The sequence below is a fragment of the Rattus rattus genome, chromosome 9 (genome assembly GCF_011064425.1).
Source record: "Rattus rattus isolate New Zealand chromosome 9, Rrattus_CSIRO_v1, whole genome shotgun sequence".
NCBI classification, from domain to species: Eukaryota; Metazoa; Chordata; class Mammalia; order Rodentia; family Muridae; genus Rattus; species Rattus rattus.
Window position 1 is genome coordinate 57,629,773 of NC_046162.1, and position 25,386 is coordinate 57,655,158.

General features: G+C 45.1%; 1 protein-coding gene across 1 annotated transcript in view; it reads right to left on the reverse strand.

The window, feature by feature from the left end:
• Positions 1-325: 325 nt before the first annotated feature.
• The window catches only part of Skap1 (src kinase associated phosphoprotein 1), a 296,586-nt gene continuing 271,525 nt past the window's right edge, over positions 326-25,386 (reverse strand). The window contains exons 11-13 of the mRNA XM_032912818.1: positions 24,953-25,053; positions 4,470-4,578; positions 326-678 (exon numbers count right to left, since the gene is read on the reverse strand). Coding sequence (XP_032768709.1) covers positions 4,477-4,578; positions 24,953-25,053 — 203 coding nt within the window. The 3' untranslated portion in view covers positions 326-678; positions 4,470-4,476. The remainder of the gene's footprint in view (positions 679-4,469; positions 4,579-24,952; positions 25,054-25,386) is intronic.

A 25,386-nucleotide genomic window follows, 5' to 3' on the forward strand; every position in this document is an offset into this window, starting at 1 on the left:
TTTCTCTTTCGCTCTGACTGTCCCTTCCCACCTTGCAGATGGTGACATTAGCAGTGACATTCCTAGCAGTGACATACCTAGCACTGACATTCTGATACTATTAAAACTTAACATTTTCATATTAGTTTTATTTATTCATGTGTGTGGGCATACGTGTGCCACCGTACATGCGTGGAGGCCAGAGGACGACTTGTTCTCTCCTTCTACAGTGTGGGTCCTGGGGACTGAACTCAGGTCATCAGGGTAAGCAACAGGTGCTCTTACCCACCGAACCATCGCCCTGCCGGCCCTTGATGTTATGTCAGAAAGGAATTCAGCCCCATCGTACAAGGCAAAGAAACAAATCCAAACTTTATTTGTGCTTTGCAAGTCGCAGCCCACCAGTAACTTCTTCCTCCCACGATTTCCTTCCTTGCTGTCTTCTTCGTAGCAGGCTTGTGGAAAAGGCTTATGGGTGTGAGGACATGGGAGGGGTGATAAGCTAGAAGCTGGCTGCTTGAGGAACATGTATGATGACCTGTCCTCTTCCTACTTGTCTATTAGTGGCTTAAAGTCACAGGAAGCAGCAGAGTTTTGGCTCCATTCAGCGAAGAGAAGAATCCATGGCCCCGGCAGGGAGTGGGAATTTCCGATGGTCTGTTTCTTCCTCAAAGTAGGATTGAGAGAAGAATATGTCCCCTGAAGGATGAAAAACGTACATTTTCTCTTTACGACTCAGAATATAGAAGCATGGGTACGATGCAGTTCAACTGCCAGAGTGATCGCCTAGTACAGGAGAAGCCCCGGATTCAGCCGCCAGCATGGCACCAGCTGGGTATGGTGGTGCACATCCCTTACTCCAGTACTCAGGAGGCAGAGGCGGGAGGATCAGAAGTTCAGTGCCATCCTCACTTACATAGCAAGCTTGAAGCCAGCTTAGGATATACAAGACCACGTCTCAAAAAACAAAACAAAACAAAAACAAACCCACAACAACAACAAAAACAGAGGTGGAGAGAAATCTGGAGAAATGGCTCAGTGGTCAAGGACACTTCCTGCTCTTACAGAAGGCCTGAGCTCGGTTCCCAGCTCTCACATGGTGACTTACAGCCATTCACTAATCCAGTTTCAGGGGACCCAGTGCCCTCTTCTGGCCTCCACTGGCACCCACACTCGTGTCCATGACCCCCATGATTAAAAAAAATCATAAAAATAAAAAGTTTAAAAGATAGATCTACAAATGGGAGTAAACCCTTTCCCCATTACCCTGTCTCAGTCGTGTGGGTTTTTTTTTCTGTTCTCAGAGGTGACTGATTCTGTTCTTTCTCCTTCCAGAAGTATTTCACACACATATAAGCAAATAGCTCTGTAAATCTACCCTGCGTGGTCTTTTGAGACAAGGTCTCACTCTGTAACCCAGCTGCCCTGTTACTCAGTCCATATCTGAGGCTGGTTTAGACCCAGGGCAGTCCTCCTGAGTTCTGGGATTACAGGCACGCGCCATAAACAACAGCTTTCCACTCCTCTTTTCTACAAGAAGGTATGGTTGGCCTGCCCTCCACTGCTGCAAGAAGGCATGGTTGGCTTGCGGTGCATTGCTGACCCTACGGATATATCTTGAAACTTATTTTGTACCGGCATTCCTGGTACATTGCTTTTACTGCAGTCCGAATCCCTGGTGCCCTACAATCTCTTGCCTGTTTTCTCGGACATTGTTTGTCTCTAACCCTTTCCTGCGCTCGTGTCTGTACCAGTTGGCACTCGTGCGAAGGACAGCTGTAGGATAGAGTCCTAGAAGAGGAATTGTTAGGTTTAACGGGAATGAGGAGCTACGCTTTAAATAAATGACAAAGTGAAAAAAAAGGTTTTGTTCAGACTTGGCAGAAACATCCCAACCTCTCTGTACCCATGACCGGTAAACAGTTCTCTTTAGGGAAGTCATGAAGTCAAAGCTGGAGCAACAGGCCGGAGCTGGGGCTTTGTGATCGCACACGAGCACCAGAGAGCAAGGTCTGTCTTATGCGTGTTCCTGAAGGAGCTCACTCAGCTGCCGCAGACTAGAGAGGGGCCTGGGTGGGAAGACTCCATGGACAGATCCTATCACTGTCACATTGATGGTGGTCCACACCCTACAATAAAGGCTGACCCCATTTTCAGTCAGAAGAAGGAGATGCTGATGTCAAGCTAGTCATGAATGCCCCCTTACCCATTTAAACCCACTCACCATCAAAGTGGCTCCCATTGCTACCCGAGCATTTTTGCTACTTTAAAACACCAGATGGGGGCTAGCTAGCTCAGTGACAGAGCACTGGACTAGTATGCAGAGAGTCCTAGATTCAGTTCCCAGGAACACATACAGACACATACACTATCCTAAAAGAAAATCAGGGGCTGGAGAGATGACTCAGTGGTTAAGAGCACTGACTGCTCTTCCAGAGGTCCTGAGTTCAATTCCCAGCAACCACATGGTGGCTCACAACCATCCGTAATGGGATCTGATGCCCTCTTCTGGTGTATATGAAGAAAGCAACAGTGCACTCATACATAAAATAAGTAAATCTTTAAAAAAAAAAAATCAAAACAACCTACCTATGGTGTTCTTGCTCATAAAGCTTAATGCATATTCTTTATTACTTAAAAGTTACATCTCTCTATATATTGTGGGTCTTGATATGCAGCCCAAGGTCTCATGATCCTCCTACCTCAGCCTCCCCAGTAGCTATTAAAAGTTAATTTGATTATATTCCTAGGAATCCTCATAAAAGACTGAAAATTTCTATGGGTGTGGTGTGTAGTGTTACGAACGTGATGGTGTAGGTATATGCACATGTATGTGCTGGGATTCATGTACATATGTGTATATATGTGGGGGCCAGAGATCAATGTTGGCTGTTTTTTCTGAGTTGCTCTCCAACTTCTTAAAAAAAATGGAATTTTATGTGTATGGGTGTTTGGCCCATATGTGCATCTGTGCGTCACGTACACGCAGTATCCACAGAAGTCAGAAGAGGGCATTGATTCTCCTGGAACTGGGGTCGTGAGCTGCCATGTGGGTGCTGGGAATGGAACCCTGGTCCTCTGGAAGAGCAACCAGCGCTCATAAACGCTGAGCCGTCTCTCCAGCCTGTCTTCCTCTCTGCTAACCAAGCAGAGTGCTATGTCTTCTTTAGAGACTGCTGGGTACTAACCAACATGTTAGATCACTAAAGATGGGTCCCGGAAATCAAACCCGGGTTCCCTGGAAGATCAGTACATGTTCTTAAACGCCAGCTGGCTCTCCAGCCCCTTCTATCCCCCTTTATACGACGGGATAGACTGTGCTGGCCTTTGAAGTCGTGATCTTCCTGCTCCCGCTTGCCCAGTGCTGGGAGCGCAGACATATGCCACCATGCCTGCACCTTTAGTAGTGAGACACCCCCTTCTGAGGCTGGACACAAGCTTACTTAGAACAAAGATTTTTGCAACCTGATGTATTTCTATGGTCAAGTTCTGGCAGGTAGTCTAGGAGCAGAAGCGTTGTGTACAAAGCACATGAAGTGTCCTCAGAGAGGTGTGTCTGCCCTTCTGATGCCCTTATCTTTCCCACTGACTAGGATGGCAACACAGGAAGCAGAGCTGAGGCATCTATCTTGGCCAGCCTGGGAAATATTGGTCATACACAGTGGGGCACAAGGAGAAGCTTCACAGAGCCCGAATACCTCTGGCCATTTGCTTCTGGATTTCACAAAGGAGCAACATTAATTTGTTGATCAAGTCACTGTTATTTTGAGTTTTCTGCCACTTTTAGTTGAGTTCAGTGCTAAGTGACCTAGTCCCTAAACTTAGGAAAACACAATTCCACACTCTTCCCCCTAACCCTGGGTCTCATGTAGCCCAGGCTGACTTAGAATTTGCTATGTAGCCGAGGGTAACCTTGAACTTCTGACTCTCCTGTTCTACCTCCCGAGGGCTTGGGTTATAGGCGTGCACCAGCATGTCCAGTTTTCTGTGGTGCTGGGGGTGAGAGTAGGCTTCAAGCATGCCAGATGTGCAGTCCACCAACGCACTGAGCCACATCTCTAATATCTCTAGCCCACCTGTTTGCTTTGCTTTTCTTTTTTTCCTATTTCCTTGTTCTTTCTTTCCTTCCTTTCTTCCTTCCTTCCTTTTTAAAGACAGGATTTCTTTCTGTTCCTAGCTATCTTGGAACTCTCTCTGTAGACCAGGCTGGCCTCAAACTCAGAGGCCCGCCTCTGCCTCTCGAGTGCTGGGACAAAAGTCGTGCACTACCCCTGTCTGCTCTCATTTCCTTCTTAACTTTATTATTATATTTTAATCTTCGAGAATATCACACATGTTATTGTTCACATCCACCCCCCTTCGCCTGAATTATTAACATCACTTTTGGAGAGGAAGAAAAGGCTGCTTCGCTGATGACCTCACAGACGGCAAAGTCATGGCCGACAAACTCCACTAAATTAAGGGCAGCTCTCAGATGCCGATGCTGATACCTGGGCTTCATCTTCCTTCCATTTCAAAGGCGGTGGTGAGGTAGTCCTTTGGAACAATCCCAATGATGCTGTTCAGTTCTCCTACCCACCAGCCGTACATGTTGTACTCCTGAAAAGGGAAAAGAAGATGGTGGTTGTTGGATAAACACTTCTGTAAACCTTACACAGAGACAGTGGTGGGAGAGTCAGTGGTGGAAGAGTCAGTGGCTGGTTTCTTTGTTGGCTGCCAGAAAGAACTGCGAACACACTTCCTAAGATCATCTCTAGAACATGAGATCATCTCTTGAACATAAGATCATCTCTAGAATATGAGATCATCTCATCTCTAGAGCATAAGATCACCTCATCTCTAGAACATAAGATCATCTCATCTCTAGAACATAAGATCACCTCATCTCTAGAGCATAACGAGAAAAAAGGAGCACACTTGATTTGCATACTTGACACCACTGTTGAACCCAACAGCTTAAAAAATTTTATTTTTAAGTGTGTGTGTGTGTGTGTGTGTGTGTGTGTGTGTGTGTGTGTGTGTGTATGTTCTCACTACCCTTGATACCTTTTTTTTTTTTTGACACAGGGTCTCTCTACATAGCTCTTGGAGTACTTGAACTCACTCAGTAGACCATGGTGGCCTCGAACTCTCAGAGATCTACCTGCCTCTGCCTCCTGAGTACTGGGATTAGAGGTGGTGTACCACAATGCCTGGATCTTGCCAACTTCTTTTTTTTTTTCAAAAATAATATTTTTATTATTTGGAAATTTCACATAATGTATCTTTTTTTTTCTTCTCTTTTTTCTTTTTTTCGGAGCTGGGGATCGAACCCAGGGCCTTGCGTTTGCTAGGCAAGCGCTCTACCACTGAGCTAAATCCCCAACCCCACATAATGTATCTTGATCACACTGACTTCCCAGTCTACCTAGGTCAGCCTCCCATCCTTGTGACCCCCCCCAAAACCCTCCAACCCCCCCAAACACAAGTCCTATTGTGTTTTCTATATACTGTCAAATTCCAGTGGCCAGCCCCTTAAAGAAAACCGTGTCGTTCCCCACCTGCACCCCTGGCAAAAGCCTCAGTTGTGGAGAGCTACACTTCAGCACCCTTATCATGGTTTCTAAGAGATTTTTTTCCTCCGATGGCTTCCTGTCTAGACCATTACTTTCTGGGAGGGGAGGGACACAGAGAGGGGTAGTGGTAGGGGCTGTTACAAAAGCCTTTTCTCAACTGTGAGTCTGAAATCATCATTTTGCAGAGACCGCTGCAAAGGTAGCTTTCTTGCCTTTAATAATCAGTGGGAGCATGGATCACGGACTTCCACATGGTCTCCGGCATCAGCGCGTGCCTCAGACCTCAGCGTTGTCTCCCGTGTCAGTACAGACCATGGACACCAACACAATCCTCTACCACAGCACCCCTTCATCTTGCCGGTTTCTTGAAAGGTGGGTGATGCTCCTTGTGACCCTGTCCTTGGTGTTGTCACTCACGTCCCTCAGTAGGACAGAGCTCTCCTAGGCTACTTCCACAGTCCACAGGCTCTCTCGTGCTGCCTGTGTGGGACTCACTTCTTTTTTTTTTTTTTTTTTTTTTTTTTTTTTTTTTTTTTTTTTTTTTTTTTTGGTGTTGGGGGCTGACCCCAGGGCCTTGGGCTTGCTAGGCAAGCGGCTTTCCCACTTAGCCAACATCCCCAACCCCTTCTTTTTCTTTTTTAAAATAAAAGTGGCCCTGGTCATGGTGTCTCTTCTTAGCAATGTAATGGCAACTAAGACAAGTATCAAAGGGTTTAATTTTGTATTATATTTCCATAGTACACTCCATGATTGAGAGAAGCCAGGATAGGAACTTAAGGCTGCAACTTTGGAGGAATGCTGCTCACCGATTGGCTTGCTCGTGGCCCATGACCACTGCCGATGGAGATCCCTCAAGGCAGGGATGGGGAGATGGATCAGTGGTTAAGAGCACTGGATGTTCTTCCAGAAGACCCAGATTCAATTCCTAGGATCTACATGGTGGCTCAGGAGGGTGATCCAATTCCCCATTTTGACCTGTGCATGCGCCAGACACCCAGCATGGTACACAGACATATGCAGGCAAATCGCTCTGACACATAAAGAAAAAGCCCTTGAAGACAATCTGTCACAGACATGACCACAGACCAATATGATAAAGAAAATTATTAAATTCAGACTCCTTCTCCCCCCAGATGACCGTAGACTATGTCGAATTCACAGTTAATGCTAACTAGGACAGATACATTTTGAACACAGGCTTTTGTTGGCTTTGTTTGTTGAGCCCTCAGCAGTAAGCACAGAGTGGGTCCACAGGAGTGCATTTTAAGTGAGGCCATGGTGAAATGAAGGGGCAGTAAGAATTCACACTCTGAATTGAGCAGACTGCATCTAAAACCAACTCCTAGATACTCCCCCAGTGACTGAACTGGTTGTGGCAGGAAGAGACCAACTACTGCCTTTGGAGACTGGCCCCAAATGGCTTCCTACCTGCCAAGTCTCAGATGCCACAGACACGAGACAGTGACTACTGAACTAATCCTTTAAGGACTTTGATTCCTTTTGGAGCAGAGCCTTTCTCACTTGTTAGTTCAAGTTAGCTTGGAACTCACGAAGACTGTGATTATCAAATAAATCATATCATATCAACCTATCATATCTATGATATCTATCCTATCTACCCATCTATCTATCTATCTATCTATCTATCTATCTATCTATCTATCTATCTATCTATTTATCTATCCATCCATCTATCTACCAATCATCTATCTATCATTCCATCATCTATGTATCTCTCTATGCACATGTGCTTATGGAAACCAGAAGAGGGTGTTGAATCCCTTGGAGCTGGAGTTACAAGCAGTTGGAAGCTGCCACGTGTGGGTACTGGGAACCAAACTTGGATCCTCTGTAAGAACAGGAGATGCTCTCAACCGTGCCAACGCTCAGCCATCTGCCCAGCCCCAAGACCAAATTTTAAAAGGTCCTGAAAGGAGCTGAGTGTGATAGCTCATACCTGTAATCCTAGCATTGTAGAGGCTGAAGTAAAGGTTGTTGTGAGTTCAAGGCCACCCTGGGTTACAAAGTGAAACCCTGTCTCAAACAACAACAACAAAACAACAAAACAAAAATCTAAAAAACAAAACAAAACAACAACAAAAACACCCCAAAAGCGAAACAAAATAACAACAACAAAACAAAACAAAACAAAACAAAAGCTTAACAAAACAAACCTAAAACCATCCCCTCCCCAGTCCAAACACATATACACATGAATCCACCCCAAACTCAACAAAATAGAGGCTAGGAAGATGGTTCAGTAGGTGAAGTGCCTCTCTTTCAAATATGAAGACCCGAGTTCCAATCTTCAGCATCCATATAAGTGCCAGGTGGGCACGGCAGCCTGCTGGGCATCCCAGCATACGGGAGGCAGAAGCGGAAGGCCAGCTAGGGCAGTACGACTGGCAAGGTGTCGGTTCAAGGGAGAGACCCTGCCTCAATGTGTAAGGTAGAAATCAATCAAGAAAGATACCCAGGCTGGGGATTTAGCTCAGTGGTAGAGCGCCACCTAGGAAGCACAAGGCCCTGGGTTGGTCCCCAGCTCAAAAAAAAGAACCAAAAAAAAAAAAAAAAAAAAAAAAAAAAAAAAAAGATTAACTCTCCAAACAAGCATTTAAAAAAAAAAAATCTATCCTCTTGGGCTGGGGATTTAGCTCAGCGGTAGGGCGCTTACCTGGGAAGCGCAAGGCCCTGGGTTCGATCCCCAGCTCCAAAAAAAAAAAAAAAAGAACCAAAGAAAGATACCCAGGCTGTGGTGGCACACACCTTTGGTCCCAGCACTCGGGAAGAAGAGGCAGATGGAGCTTCGTGAGTTCAAGGCCAGCCCGGTGGAACACAGCCAGGCTACATGGAGACCTGGCACTAAATACAAAGAAACACACCAAACCAAACGAAAAAACAAACACGCAGAAGGAGAAAGACACTTAATATCTACTTCAGGCCTCTACACATATGCACACATACACACACGCATGCATGTGTGCGCATATACATATATATATACATACATACATATATACACATATATATACATACATATACATACATATATATATATCCATGTGAACAGTTACACACCCACATACACAGGCAAAAAGAAAAAAAACCCAAACAAGAAGAAGAATAAGAATGTCATCTTATGTAACTGAATGCGTCTGTCTGCCATTCTTTGTACCACTATTCCTCATTTCTTCCTCTCGCCAGGCAACCTCCCTCCTTAGTGTGTCTGTATATGAGACACCCTTAGGATTCCTCGGTCTGGGTCGGACAGGACATTTCAAAGCTCTGCTTTACGCGAGTGACGCCATGGTCAGAATTGCATCTCCACTCCTCCTTCTGTCTTAGGTTTGCTGACCCATGAGCATCCAGCTGCAGGAATGTCTACATCTGCAGGCCTTGCTGTAGCCCTCGGACTTCCTCTTTCACACCAACTCATAAAAACTCGTCTTAGCTGTTTTGCTTTCTCCAAGGTGGAGGGTGAGCATGACGTTGCCGGGGCCGGACTGAAGTCAACTCACTCAAGTTAAGGTTTGTGTCGGTGAGGTGTGCATGGCTTCCCATAAAGCCCTGCAGGGATTTGCTGAGATGGACCCCTGGCTTTGGACTCACACTTTGCAGACTCCTTTGACTGTGATGTCAGGAGGAGGGAACCAAGCCTTGGAAATGTACTCTCTGCCAACTCATAGAGGGTGCAGGCTGGAAGCAGATGAGCTCAGCAGGGCACCTGCCAAGGCCCGGCTCCCAGTCAGGTTGCTCTTGCTGGAGGGGAGTGCTGACCTGCCGACCGCAGATGCAGTGGCCTCAGCACAGTGGTAAGAACAGAAATGAGTTGAGAGCAGCTCTCTGCCCTTCAAAACAAAAGATCCGGCAGAAGAGAAGAGGGTAGCATAGTCTCAGAGACCATATGTGTCCTGCTGTGGAAGCCCGGGAGCTTAATCAAAGCACCTACAGGTCCTGGGATCTCACTGTCTTCTCCAGATTTCGTCCCCTGGCTGGATACCGCAAAAGGGCTGCAGGGCTGTGTTTAAAGCATGAATGGAAATTTCTAGCCCTCTCTCCCACTACCACCCCCCACGCATTGCTCCAGCCCAGTCTGAGCACCACGAGGTATTTTAAAACAATTTCTACTTTGATGAATTGCCGGGGAGTCCACAATTGCTCATAATCAAAGGGAGAAAAATGCAAATGAGATGCGGCCGAGAACTATCACCACCAAACGTTTATTTCACTGCACAGTGCCAAAAAGAATTAAAACAACATTAAACTCACAGCAATCATGTTTAAGCTCTCGTTTCCAAGTGCCAAATTGCACCACTCTGGATCATACAGATGTTCGTTAATTATGCTAATTTTTATTAAACTATTAAAATGGAGAGGAGACTGGCTCAGCCAGGCAGACCCTAGCTCTGAATGAACTCTGCTGCTGTCTAGGGGTGCTAATTTACTGCTCTTTTTTATTAAGTTGCTGATTCTTGGGTTTTAGATTTTAGGATCGAACTGAACTGAATTTCTGGGATCAATGTTTTTCCCATAAAATCTGAACTTTTCTTGGCCCGGCTGTTTGGAAAAATCGGAAGAGCGCTATGAGGCTCCCAGGAGAACTGCAGTCTTCTTCAGTGCAGGGGTGTCTCTGCCTCCAAACTGGGGACACACACCTATACATGTGTATAGCATTGGGGCATTGAACTACGAGTTCTCCACTCCATGACTCCGTACACTCTGAAGGATAGAGGTGAGACTTTAATGGTCTTCTTGATGGTACAGAATTATTACCTGAATATGTTCTAGATTAAAAAAAAAACCACAAAACCAACCCCCCCACAAAACCAAACCAACCAAACCAACCCTTCAACAAAACCCAAGACCCCACAACAAAACCCTTCACATGTCTCGCTTTATACTACATCTTCGTCTGGAAGAAGTAAATATGACGTTGCTTTTTTTCCCCCCACTTATGATCAAACATCTGTTTCTCTCAACCTGAGCCTTGTCAAATCTCCTTGATCCCCTTCTACTCCCAGTGAAGAGGTTTTGAAAACGAGAGTTGGTGTTTGGACTCCATTGTCAGGATAGAGAAATGATTGGCTTGGGTGAATGACAGCTTGAAGGAACCTGAGATTGTCACAGTGCTGTCACCCACAATCAGATGTGTTTATAGGGAACGGCACACAGCCCTAAAAGGATTTATGCTGCTGATCTCAATCAACAAGGAAACCAAAACCAAAACAACAACAACAACAACAACAACAACAACAACAACAACGACAAACCAACCCTCTAAAGCTGCTATAAAAACAACAGCCGATTCTATAACCGAAAAGCAGTATGGTCATCAACAACAGGCATGCCACACAGCTTGACTCTGCCTCCAGTGGCTTCCTATTGCTGTTTATGGTTTCAAGACTATGATAGGTCTCCTCGGTGTTCCTCCTGTCACAGGGCCCTGAGCCCCTGTGTGGTGCTGTAAATACCCAGTCAGTAGGTGTCAGGGGATATCAGGCGGAAGACCAGCAGGAGCCTATCATAAGCCTTAAAAGAGATTAAATACCCCTACTCCATGATTGCTACATTTTAATTTCTCTCCTCCCTGCTGGTTCCTATTTGTATAAGCTCTTCGATGGCCCCCCTGGAGTAGCACAGACATGACCTGGAATGACCATCCTGTCTTGGGATGAGAATTCAATTTCTAGGCTCAGTGAATCCTAGGCTGTTCCAACAGAAGGAGCTCACGGCCTCTTAAGGCTTTAAGTCTTGCACTGGAATCTGTGGACCCTTAACCTGTCTATGGAAGGATGGGGAAGACTTTTGGAACTGTTGAAATTGGCACACAATGTTGGGTGGACGGATATGTGGGTCCCATGCCTGGAGTCTTCATTCGATCCTCAGAGGGTTTATGGACCCTCCCCAGTCTACAGACTAGCACTCTAGAGGAAGACAGTGGATTTCGTGGCCTAGGGCTGGACTTTGTCCTATTATAGACATATACTACTTTATTACAAAAAATATAATTAACATCAAACAAGAATCCTCGCTCCTCGCTTGCTGGGTTTTCTAGGGATGGGTCCTTCTCTGTAGTCTGTATCTTTCCCTTCCTGACCCAGCCATTTGCCTGTCCTAGGGACCAGCATTTACACTTTGACTTAAAAGGCTCTCATGGCTTTCAGTGACATTTGGAGCTAGCCTTTGACACAAGCTTAGTTCCGTTGAGAAGGCTCTGTTATGGGGGCCTGGGGTGAGTTCCTAAGGGGAACATTCCTTTTGCACATCAAAATGGTCTCTAAGTTCCTGTGCAACAGGAGTCCCTGACAAAGCTCACCGTATCATTGTGGTGAGTAAGAGGATCCCTCTTGAAGAGAACACTCCATCAGCCTCAGACGCAAAAGATCAATAAGCGCTTGATATATGTGTGGGAAAAGCCAATCAATCATGGAAGTATTGGCTTATGATTGCTTACTTCTCCTAATAGAGCTCATTTACCATATATTATCATTAGTAAAGATGTGGAATTTGAATTCCTAAGCAGAGTAGATTGTATAATCCAAGATCAAAACAACACACACACACACACACACACACACACACACACACACACACACACATATTCCAGATTGGCCTACAAATTCCGCACTCCTAAAAATTCAGCTTTGGGAATTTTCTTTGAGATAGACTAAGCTTTAAGAGAACTTGAGGGTTTAGCTTAGCAAAGTCCCATCTGCTGGAAGCAGAAATCTGGGAAGAAGAATGGTTTACCAAAGACAGACAGACCTATTTTTCAGCACAAACCATTCTGTGAAGAGATTTTTCCTGAAGGGATAAGGAAATGGTTGGCTAGTTAGCTTGGTGGTTTTGTGACACTGGAAAGGGCCGGAGACTAGCACTTAGCTAAAACCTTGAGTCATTTGGTGGCCTCTCCAGGCTATTTTGTACTGTGGTGAAGGTTCTTGGCGATCATTTTCTCTTTTTCCATTATTCAGAATTTTGGTCTATAGATCATAACACAAATGAGTCATTAAATTTGCTCCAATTGAGCCAGTTTTATTTATTGTTACGTTTCAGGGAACTTGCTATCCTGATGATTGATGGACCTGCTTGTCTGAGGAGATAGGTGTTATAAAAAAAGGGGGGGGGAAGCATTAGAAGGTGGGTCAGCAAAAGCTGTTGGGGGCTCACAAGGACAAGTCTACAGAGCCCAGGCCAGCTTAAGAATGGAGTGCTCTGAGGAGACTGTGCGATCCACATGGAGGGCCTGGGAGCACTTGAGAGAGAGGGAACATTCAGCTTCAAGTGGGAAGCTCACGTCCTGAAGAGGATGTGAATGAACTCATGAGTGTGGTGGAGTCAAGGCCAGGGAGGTGTGCAGGGTCTGTGCACACCAGATGCTGTTGGTGATGGAAACGTGTGTGCCGGTACAAGCAGAGGCAACAGAAAAATCATGCCGGGAGGGGTAAAGTGAAGCAGGTTTGTAAAGAGACAGGAATGTGGCAGGCAACTTACACTTCACCTACAGAAGAGAGGGGAAAGGCAAGGTAAACATTTACAGATGGGAGGGAACAAGGTGCCGAGTGCAGAATCCAGGAACAATGGAGGCAGCACCATTTCAGAGCTGATAGAATTGTGATACCATGTGAGACGGGCATATTAATATGTATTCCATAAACTGTGCAGCTCCCAGCTCCACCACTCTGTTTTGCTCTGACCGCAGTACCAGCCTCAGGCACCGCAACACAATTTGGAAACAATGTGACGGAAATGTTTAATCTGCTCGGCCCATCTGTGCTGCGTATTTCTCCAGATCTCCCTGAGAGAGGCGCCTTGAATCTCCACATTGCCTTTAATATTCTCCTAAATCACCTCCCCACTGCACTTCAAGGGCCATTGCTACAATATCACAGGTTCATCTAAAGTGCAATGGGGAGGGGGGTGGGGAGGGAGGCACAGGCTGGGAGATTTTTTATTTTAAAATAATTTCCAGAGATCGTCTTTCCTGCTTCCTTTAAAAAAGAAAAAAAAAAAAAAAAAAAGAAGAAGAAAAGTTATTCTATTGTTGCTGTAAGGTTATTGAAGTTGTTTGGTGCAAAACAGGGTAGGACAGAGCGGAATCATTCTCTAAAGAATTATATTTATTAATCTCCATTCTCTCGGTTGGGCGTGGGAGGGGCGAGCAGCTGCCTGCGTTTGTACCTTGCTAGGGTGAGGTGCTCATTAGGGGCTGTGGCTCTCCGTTCTCATGGCACTGGATTTGGGCTTGGTGGTTCTCAGGGCTAACTCTGCTGCTGCTTCCCAACAAAGCAGGATCCGTTTAATCCCTGTCCACTGTGCCCTCATCAGGAAAAGACACTTTATATTTTTTTAATTTGGGCATAAGCCCTTAGGTTTTCTCTCCTTTAAGTACAGATACTGAGTGCTGGATTACCGCGCCATTTCCACACCTGATCTCGACACGTTCAGCTATGTGGGGCTAGAATGGGGGTTCGGAGAAAGAGGGGACAAGTCACTGTGTTTTAGACCCTAGATGAATGCGAGGGAGTTGCACATCACCAAGAAAATTAGGATTCCTTTTGCTTTGTGAATTAAAGAAATGAATAATTTAATCCTCAAGATTGTTCCGGCGAGGAAAAGGCGAACGTCCCAGTTGCGGGGGCCCTACAGCCTGTCGGTGTGTTACATCATCTGCACACATAGGCGTTTCCATGACAACAGCTTATAGCTTCATTTCCTGGATCCCTCTAGGGGGTGTCACAGCCAGATCCACCTGCTTTTCACCCTACCCTCGGTGGGGTCATGGTAAGGTCGCCAGAATAAATGAACGCGGGTACTAATGATCTGTTTACTGCTGTTTATGCTTGGTGTGTGTCAGGGGCATGCACATTTAGAGAGCTCATTATGGCTGCAATTAGAATGCACCATCGCTAGATATTTAACTCCTTTTTCTTTTAAATTAGCATTTTAATAACATTCTTTGAGCAGAGAAACAAAATGACCATTTTTCACGGACAAACTTCTAGCTGTAGGTGCAACTTTAATGGCAAAGTTTCGAAGGGGAAAGAAGGGAGAGAGGGGGAAAAGGCCATTTTTACTACTTTCACCCCTCCTCCCTACCAAAAGGATATTTTTATTTGCTTTCTAACACACTCAATTTCCTAAATTTGTTTTGAATCCAATTATTTTGGGTGGTTTAAAGTACCGTGCTCTTGTTGGACGGAAATTAGCAGCGATTGAAATTAACTTTTTATGTGACCTGTGAAAGGGGCTAAAATAATTACAAGTGTGGAAGAAATCCTCCTTCCAGGAGACCCTAGCTGGAGGACTGGGCTGTGAGACCATTCTCAGAATGTCTTCAGACTCCTACCCCCCTTTTTTTTCCTTAAGAAGGTGACTGCCACGGCTGTTTCTGCGTTACTGTCTTTAGGATTATCATACAGAGCGTAAGTGGTGACAAGCACGCCATTATAAGCGGGATAAATAAGAATCAGATAGAAAGACAACAATAGCGGGGTATCAATTACCATTTTAAAAAGGTCAGATGGCGGGGGCCTCCAAGAGCAGGAGACTTGGAGCAGAGACAAGCAATGCAGACAGAGACGGACTTGGTCAGGGCATTCTGGAAGCTTAGCTTTTTAGAGGCCAGCCGACACCTTCTCTTGGTGTTTACAGATGCTCTGTTTGTGTAAAGTGCAGTGAGAAATAACAATTTGAATGTTTCGAAGATCTTTCCCGGCCCCTTCCATTGTCATTATTTCCTATAAATCGGGACCTTGCTGAACATAATTCTGCAGACAAGGAGGTGGATGGGACAGCCGATGTGAACATGGAGATAGATGGCGGGTGCGTGCAAGATAGATGCTATGCGTTTATGAAAAGGAAAGGCATCTGCGGCGAGCATCCACAAGGTAGAGCAGGCGAGCATGGGAACATTTATGGATGGAAAGGGTGTAAGGAAGACGGTGGGAACGCCAGAGAGCCTACCCTCCTGGAATCCATGTCCAAGGTCTGCCTAAGATGCTTGCTGTGGTTCCTGCGAGCCCCGAAAGCCTTTCCATGACAACAGACAGGATTTCACAGCCAGAAGACTCGGGAGGTCAATAGTTGAAAAGCAAGAGTTAGAAAGAGAGATCTTTATCTACAGAAAAGACAAGCCCAGAAGGCACCCCCGACTACACACAGACACACACACACACGCACACACACACACACCCCACAGGAGAAAAAAAACTAAAGATGCATCAGGAAAAAAAATAAAAAAAAGGACCTTTCTAAAAATGCAAGTTTAAAATGTTTACGCTCTCGCTTCAGCCCGGTTGCACCTTAGAATCTGCCATTTCATAACTAAAATACTGATGGCACAGACTATAATTTGGTGATAGCTACCCCAGGACATATCTAGATGCACTTCTGTTATTTTAATTAAATACTGCATTATGGTTTGTGACAACTCCATAGCTACGGCGTAAATGAATTCCGAATTAAAGTGTTACTTAGGCATCCAGTAATTTTTGTTTCAGTTCTCAGTTTTACAAAGCAAATAGCTATAAAACCAAGATGTTCATTCATTTACAGATGGGGGAGGATTGTTGTTGTTCTATTCCCCCCCACCCCCTTAATCCTCATGCAGGAAAGGAATCTGGCTCTCAGCTTATGAGCCACATCACAAAGAGAAACACATCCTCTTGACTAGAATGTGAAATGCTGAATATTAATTGCTGGTATTACGTTTATCTTTGCAGTCGAGTTCTGTCTTTTAACAATTATCCCGATGGGCTGCAGTCTTGAACTGCAGGAGAATCTCCTTTGTTGAGTGGTTAGGAATCCATTTGGTTTCATTTTTTCTTGAAAAAGAAATCGCAAAGTGCATGAAAGCTCCGTGGAAGTTTCTGGATTTGGAACTCCTCCCAAACACAGTGTATTTGTAAGGACAGAGAAACTCCTGTATCTTTATGCAAAAAAAAAAAAAAGTTCATCTCTAAATTAAAAAAAGACTTTTAAGTTTAAGTGTATTACCATCCTCTAAATGGACTGGAGATATAATCGGATACCACCAATTTGTTATGGTTCAAACTTTGCTTAATTGGTAAATTATGAGAAAAGTTTGGAATTTTCTCATTTATCAGTTCAGAGTCTCGCTCAAAATACAGTAGGGCAAAGGGATTTTTTTTTAATCTCAAATCTGAGGATTTAATTGTCATTTAATATGTCCTGTCATGTGAGAAATTTTAGAATAGCAAGTTCTCCAAAGACATCGTCTATTATTTCTGGTCAGAGGATCAATACGATCTTTTAATTAGTATTAAATATCTCATGTCCGTGGATCTCAGCAACCTCTCACTTTCTGTATTCTCATGGTTGCCCCTGGCCTCCCATGATGAATCTTCCAACTTCGATGGAAATTACTGCTCTGTGTGTTTGCAATGAGACTCTAATATGCTCCAGGATTTTGCAAGTTTGGTTGGAGTGCTGAATCTGTACGCTATCTAGAAACCCTAGCCGGAGAGGCTGAGGGAGGCTTAGTTCCTTCTGAGAACGTAATTACACGGAAACAAAGCTTTTGTGACTCCTTTTAAATAGGGCACGCCGCTGAAATGTCATCCAGCCTCTCTGGCAGATTAGCGAGGAGTTTATTACTAAATCTCTGTCTATTAGACGTGGAGCTCACTCTGGAGGAGTTGCCTGCTAGAGGACTGGCGGCAGGGAACGGAAGGAATGTCACAGTTAAAGACACAAATTTTCCCTGTAATATATTCGAATGGAAACCTCTGAATCCAATACTACATGGGCATATCTAATAAATTCACAATATTTCAGTCTCAACAGCCTTCGCCGGTTAGTTTTAAAGATTTATGTGGTAAAAAATTACTCGGTGATGAATATGGTTTACTCTGTGCAGTATTGGAGGTGTAAGGAATTAAACTACCGTCTTTAACAGTGAATTTATTATTACCTCTGTCAAAAGACGAAGCCTTTAACAGCATTTGTTATAAATTCACTGCGAAATAAATGGCCGGCTTTTTTTTTTTTTTTTTTTTTAAACGCTGGAGTTTGTAAAGCATCGGGTGATTCTGAGCGTTAACCTAACCCCTTCATGGCTTCTGTGGTTCTGTGTAAACATCTGGTGTGGGACTTTCTACCTCACTCTGGGGTGTGTGTGTGTGTGTGTGTGTGTGTGTGTGTGTTTGTTTTGAAAGTGAAAGATCCTGCCTAGGACAACAGCTTAGAAATAAGGAGATTAAAGAGAAAAACACAGTTGTACTCTCTCTCTCTCTCCTCTAAGGTTTTTTTTTTTTATAATAAAGAGCCACGATTCAATGGGACAGGGTTGTCATGCAGTTGGGCCCCTTGCTCTCAGGCTTGTGTGCATGCATATGCGTGCACACAAACACCCTCTCCCTTTTGTCCTCTCTTGGAATGGGTACCCCCTCATTTATAAAAATTACCTGGAAGGAATGTGGCTGCCAGGGTTTGTTCTAGACGATTGGTTCCTGTCTGGGGGAAAGGAATGGCCTCTACTGAATTTGACCGGTGTATGACCGTTGCCTTCCAGCTGACCCCAAATCCCATTCGCATCCTCCTAACTCCAGCCTCCCATAGGGATTATTAATGAGAGAAAATACCACCACCATCATCATCTTCCTCATCACAGCACGGTGTTGACCTGCTTGTTAACATGAAATGGGGTGGCGGGGACACCTTCTGCGTTTCCTCCCCGTACCATTATAAATAAGAAAAGATATCCTCTGATGGTCTACCCCTGCCTACCCTTTTGGTTAGGTCAGAGGTGAATAATAGTTCTTTGACAGGCATTGATCAGTTTCATCACACTGTTTGGGCAGTCTGTGCCCCAGGCCTATATTTCCCCACTTACCACTCCCAAATTACCTCCTGAATAACCTTAGCCCATCCCCCCACTCAGTCAGGCAGAGGGTACGATGCCTGAGGAAGTCCTAAATGGACACTAGATGTCACCAAACACCTCCTTTCCCTCAGAGCCCTGAAATTAAAAATAAATAAATAAATAAATAAATAAATAAATAAATCCTTCCTTTAAAGCAATCAAAGAAGGGATTAACTTAGTGGTTTTTATGAGCTGTGTTGTCACGTTCAACTAAACACACGTAAAAGAAGAAGTACTGTTACAGGCTCTCTCTCTCTCTCTCTCTCTCTCTCTCTCAAATAATATACAGATTTTTTTAGAAAGGAAGGAAGGGCTCAGGGAAAGAGAAAGGTCTATATTCTTACGTAGTCCTTTGAGGAGGTAAGGGGGGAAATCTCCTGGGTTTTTAAAATCCCATTACAACAGGCACTGTGTTAACACAGCGCAGGTGTGCCTGGCCAGGTCCTGTTGCACTCAGGTGGCTGGAGCCAGAAACAGCTGTTCCATCCCAGGTGACAAAATGAATCTATCCTTGTTCATATAAAGTCCATCTACCCACACGGAGTGCCTCATGGTAGACTGTTTCCACCAGCTAAGATGTCAGCCCCAAGACTGGCATGTTGGACCCATGAAGAGACCTTCTTGTCCTGGTTAAGCCATCACCTGAGCGTCAATCCTAAGGAATGCCTAACTTGTTGCTCCAATGCTGATTTCCAAGGAAATAAGACCGTGCATAAGGCCTTAGAGGCCTCGGACACCCATCGGTGAAGGGCATAACCCAAGGTCAGGAGATGCAGCCTTCTGGCTCAGTTTACCTGTTCACGGGGTGAGGGGTGGGTGTTTCTTCTCTCCAGTTAACTGAATATTTTGAGACAGTCTCTCTCTCTATGTCCCTGGCTGGCCCAGAACTTGACTATGCTCGGTCAGGCTGCTTCTGACTCAACAGAGATCTGCCTGCTTCTGCCTCAGTGTGCAGGGATTAAAGATGTCTGGCTCCATATCCTACAAAGTTCCCCTTTCTATTTGCTGGCTGGCTCGTGTTACTGCCATAAACACGTCTGGAACTGGAGGCTGATCTTTTCCCAGTGGCCATTCAGTTGGGTGGTATCTCAGACAAGGGAAGCAGTTATGTTATTTAGGAGGAATGTTTTCTACGGGAAAGACCTTGCTGGCTGGAAGGTCAGGTCACTTCCCCAAAAGGAAACTTGTGACTTCTCTTCTCCAAATAGAGGCGTCTTACTTATCCTTTGAGCGGCCACAGTGCTGCTGGATTCCAGAAGGCCTTGCAGCCCTCGGATACAAGGAGCTAAGCCAGGGCAGGGTGTCATCGCGCCGAGAGTGATTCAGCACCTGCCCTGTCATGCGTGGTGTTCAGACAGAATGGATTTTTGGAGTACACCTGTTGTTGAATCCCTGCCAGGTACTGATGGCCACTAACCCCCAAATCACTTTCCCCCCTGCTGTTGATGCTTGGAATGTCAGACAGGACCGAGCGGCAGCCGGTGTGTATTTCAAACACAGCAGATGGATTTTTATATTAGCTCCTATTTCATGTTCAGGCAGAGCGACCGCCACACTAAAACCACACAGCCTCAGTGCCGCCGAGTTTGCTTCTGTGAGATTAATTCTGTGAAATTAATTGGGACAAGATTGAAAAGGAAATTAAAATGCAGGTGAGTGAACAGGCCTCTCAAACACCTCTTCTCTGCTCTGTGCAAACTTGAATTCTGCGGTGGTCGCCGGCATCGTGGGAAGTAATTTACGAGAGGCAGGCTCTCAGGAGTGATCTGTTACGTATGAGGAGACCTGCACCAGCGCCACAATCTGGAGTCACTGCAAAGCGCTAAACGTCCTGCTGTGGCTCCTCCAGGGGGAGGAAGGGAGACTCTTACCAGAAAAAAGCCGTTCAGAAACCTCTGGGCCCAAAAGGAGTGCAGGAGCATCCGCAGGATGTTCACATCCGCTTCGTTATTAAAATCTTTCTCTAATATATTTTAAGGTCCAAATTAGAAGTCAGCAAGTTAAGTGGGCATGAAGCTGCATGGGGCCTGGGAACGTCTGGATGTGCTGAGGGGCCGTCAGCGGGAGGGCTCTCTGCCGGCCGTGTCCTTGTTACTGCTCATGAGATGGGTACATGGCCCGGGCCTCTTCTGGAAGAGACGTTTGGAGACTCTCTGGTGTCAGTGATGATATTTCTAAACCACAAAGACACCGTGGATCTCCACGTAGGCCTCTTTCCCTGGGTAGTGAGTGTTCTTATCTACGCGAGAGAACTTTACTTTGTGCTTCAACGGATGGAGCTTCTGAGGAGTTCTTGGTGGATGAACCACTTTTCTCATAAAAATAAAGGAATTAGTTTCATTTATACATGTGTGTACGTGTGAGTGCCACAGCTTGTGTGTGTGTGTGCATGTGCCAACAGGTGAGCGTGTGGAGCACAGGGGACAACTGCTGGAAGCTGGTTCTTTCTTTCTGCCATGTGGGTCCCAGGGACAGAACTTAAGGGGCAGGCTTGGTGGCAGGTTTCTTCACCCGCAGAGCCATCTTGCTGGCCCTCATTTTGCTCTCTTGTGTCAATGACTTATTGAAATCACAGGAAATGCCCAACACGAAAGGCTGCTTTAATGTAGTGTCAGTGTTAGAAAGAAGAATATAGGAGTTGTCATTACTTATGGGCTGCATTCGCCTTCACATACATTCTCTGATCGAAACCCTATGGATGGAAACTATCTTACTTTTTACAGATAAGGACATTAAAGCCTAGAAAGTTTAAGTGACTTTTTCCAAGGTTACACAAATAACCTACCTGAGAACAGGACAGGTGGTAGGCTGTTTGGATAACTATGGAGTGCATTTCTTCATCTGTCTGTCTGTCTGTCTGTATATCTACTTATCTATAAATCATGTACCATGTATATCACATATATCATGTGTGTGTGTGGTGTGTGTGTGTGTGTGTGTGTGGTGTGTGTTTGTGTGTGTGTGTGTGAGTGAATGAGTGTGTGTGTGGTGTGTGAGTGAGTGTGTGTGTGTTTGTGTGTGTGTATGTGTGTGTGTGTGTGTGTGTTTGTGTGTGTGTGTGAGTGAGTGAATGAGTGTGTGTTTGTGTGTGTGTGTTACAGGGCGGGAGAGATGGGTCAATGGTTAAGAACATTGCCTACCATTTGAGAGGATCCACTTTCAATTTCCAGCACCCACATGGTGACTTACAACCTTAGGTAACCCCAGCCTCAGGGGGTTCAAAGCCCTCTTCTGGCCTCTGAGGATACAGACATAAGTACAGACAAAATACTAATACATGTTAAATAAAACGAAAAAACAAGCAAGCAAACAAACAAACGTCCCAACCCCAGCAGGGAGCAGCAGGAGTCCGGGGTTAGAAGCTGACATCTTCCCCTTCCTATCCGCTCATCTCACTTCCCTGCCTCAAGTCTCCTTCTTCCAGACTCTCCTTGCAGCCTCTTCTTTCTTTTCTTTTTTCCCCTCCTATATTCTCCGGGACAGGGTCTCTTTATTATGTAGTCCTAGCTGTCCTGGAACTCAAAATGTAGACCAGGCTGGTCTCAAAATCACAGAGATCAGCATGCCTCTGCCTCCGGAGTCTTACCACGCCCAGCACAGTGTTCCCTATGGCTTTAACTTGGTAGCGAGCACAAGGCCCTGGATTTGACCCTTAGCACTGTGAGTTTTACTTTGAGAGGGGTAAACCAGTTGTATCTGTGGGGGTGAAGACAAAACAGGTGGCGGCTGGAATGCCTGTGGTTCAAATGGAGCAAGTAATTTAAAGCTGCGACAGAGTGCCGGGTGGACTCCAGCAGCTTTGCAACCCCGGGCTCTCTGTGCTTAGAATGGAAGTATCTGGGGTGGGAGAAACAACTCCCTCATTTTACAGGTGAGGAAACGAGTCCGTGGGGCTGAGCTTTACAGCTGTCGTGCATCCCGCAGGGAAACATTCTGCAGGTTTCTAGGCAGAGGCCTTCCTTGCTCAGCCAAGTGGCCACTGGCCTTCGGAGGGAAGAAATGTGGAGTTACACCAGACGCCATTTTCTTGGACTAAACTCGGTGTGGGTCAGTTTGTTCTCTTGCTCCAGGAATGAAAGGCAGGCTCATTCCAGCAAAGGAAGCCAGCTGGGGCTGAGGTAGGATGAACCTGAGAGACAATTCCAGAAAGCAGGGAATGGTTGAACTTCTAGATGGTATCAGAATGGGTTCATTTTTTTTTTTTTTTTTTTGAGACAAGTAAATAGGAAGGGAGGTCTTTTAAGGTTCCTTTTTTGTACAAGGGCTCTGATCGAGTTAGGTAATAGAATCAAAGTAAATCCAATCCCAGACGCTCCCCGAGCCCACGTTAACCAGAGTGAAGCTTGCAAAAGGACTGCTCCTTGAACTACAACCTTCTCATTTCCTCCTCTTGATTTTCAGGGATTAGCAATATAGGGAAGGGAGGCACCTGGTGTAGCTCAGGGGGCAGCGATACTGATAGACTGAGAACCTTCCGGAACAGTGGAGAAAGAAGCTGATAGAATTAAGGCAACGAGGCATTTTCGCCCGAATTAAACTCTGATGCATTAGCATGTAGTAATGGAGGAGGGGAACAGAGGTTGATTTTAAAAGACCGGCCTAACGTTCTTAGGCATCTCTCAGAAATACCACAGCCATGGTAACCACACGCCACTCTATATTGCGGGACAGGTCACTGCACAGCCCCTTAGATCTAACTGGAGGGAAGGGACCCCCAGTGAGAAGCCATTAACAAAGGCAAAAGACATGTAAAACAAACAAAATAATCATGACGGAGAGAAGGCCAGCCGCCAGTCTGGCTTTGCACTCCCCCCTCCTGCTACAGGCACCTCTAGACAATGTAAACAGTTAATTTGTTCACCTGCAGGCTCTGGGCAAACAGAGGCCTGGTCACACCTGAGTGGATAACTCGATTACCCCGTAATGCCAGCACGGTAATGTACACAAATTCTATTACACGGCAAACCTTGCTTTCGGGCATTTGAAATACCAATCAGGCCAATGTCCACTCCCTTCTTTCCTTCCAATTTATTCTTGGTGTACTGGAGCTGCACCAAAATTGTAGTAGGGTGGTGCTGAGTTAGGGTCGCGGGAGAAATCTCTAGAACGTCGAGATCTCATGCAGCAGGGCCTACAACGACTCTTAACTTCCTGCAAAGGGCCAGGTCTGGGTTTAGTTACTGTTTAAAGGGATCTGGTTCACTGGACCCACTGGAAGACATCCGCAGACAGACTTGGCCTGTTTCTTTTCTATTACATTTTATTTCATCATTTTACATCTTGTATTCTATTACGTTTTATTTATTTATTGCATTTTTATTCACTAATTTACTGTGTGTGTGTCTACGCCACAATGCACCTGTGGCGGTCAGAGGACAACTTTCAGGAGTCAGTCCTCTCCTTCCACATCATCTCTGGGACTGAACCCAGATCTTGAGTCTTGGCAGCAAGTACCTTTATCCCCTGAGCTACTTCGCCTACCCCTTGGTCTTTTGTAAAGGAGCTCACAGCACATCTCAAGCATAAACAGACCCTTGGTATAAGTAGTGCCAGTCATAGAATAAAGGGAAACAGCGAATGTGACGTTCATAACACAGCAGGTTTTCCCTTCTCCTCCATGGTGTTCACATACTCGTCAATTAAAGAGCCAATCATCCCTATTTCAGAACTGTATTTGTAGCTATTGATGGTCCGCATAGAGAGTGGCCTCTGTGATAAATTCTCTTAGGAATAAAATATGTCGCCTTAGTCTGGCTGTATAATATGTGTGGTCCTTTTTGGTTACAGGATGATGATGAAAAATTCCCTCAAACTGTAGCCTGAGACTCCAGAAAGTTCTTTTATGATAGACAGGCAACAATGTATCCCTTAAAAAAAAAAAAAAAAAAAAAAGCCCTGTTGCTTTCTGATCAACAACAGCATGCGTTAGCTGAGTCCAGGGCCAGCTTCTGCTTGAAGACGAGAATAAAGTTAGCTGGGCTGTGTGCTGGGCTGTGTGCTGGGCTGTGTGCTGGGCTGTGTGCGGTTGGACTCAGTGGGTTTGGCCTTATCAGCACTGGCTCAAACCAATTGAGCTAATAGGTTCTGACTCCTCCTCCCACAGGTAATTATATCATTGTCTCATTTATCTATAAATGAAATAAAGATCTAGTGTGCCTAGCCAGGATGTTTTCAATAGTACTATATGGTAATAAATTATGCACATAGTGTGACCTTTATATATTATAAGTTCTCAGAAAACAGCTAATTTTGGCTGGCATAATTTTAGTATTGAATCTATTTTATTATATACATTTAAATTTGCTTCAGTGTATCTTTAAATGTGGAAACATGATTCCTGGGCTTCAATTCTTAATTAAAATGTTTCCCAAACAATTATACATTAAAGGGGATTTTGATCTGTGTGTAAGGAGAGCCATGCAATACGCAGAGAGAGAGGTGCAATAACGTGATATTATTCTGGTTACGGTAAGTATACTAACAGGAGCGAAAACGTAGCTTTGGGCCCAAGCCCTATACTCTACGTCTTTACCTTGCTCAGAATGCGGATGAGGTCACCCCGTTGGAAGGACAGTTCATCTGGCTGGTCACCATGGCAATCCCAGAGGCCCTGGTAATAATCGGCATAGTCCACTGATCAAAGAGAAGAGGAAGCAAAGATAAAAGGAATCAGTTTGGCTGCAAATGGAAACCCGGGTTCTGATACAGCCTCCAGGGAACTCTGGATTCAGGGGGCCCCAGATGACAAACACTCAGAGCAAAGGACTATGGGAGGATGAGATTGTTAACTCACATAAAATATTTACAGATCATCCCTAGTAGGAATGTTACTCATCAATACGGTAATAGATGTATTTATTAATAGAAGAAAATCAGGCACATAATTTCTCAGTTGGTTTGCAAACAAGCAGCAAAAAGATGTTTCCCACTAGATTTCTTGATCCAGGGCATCCAAACACCAGAATG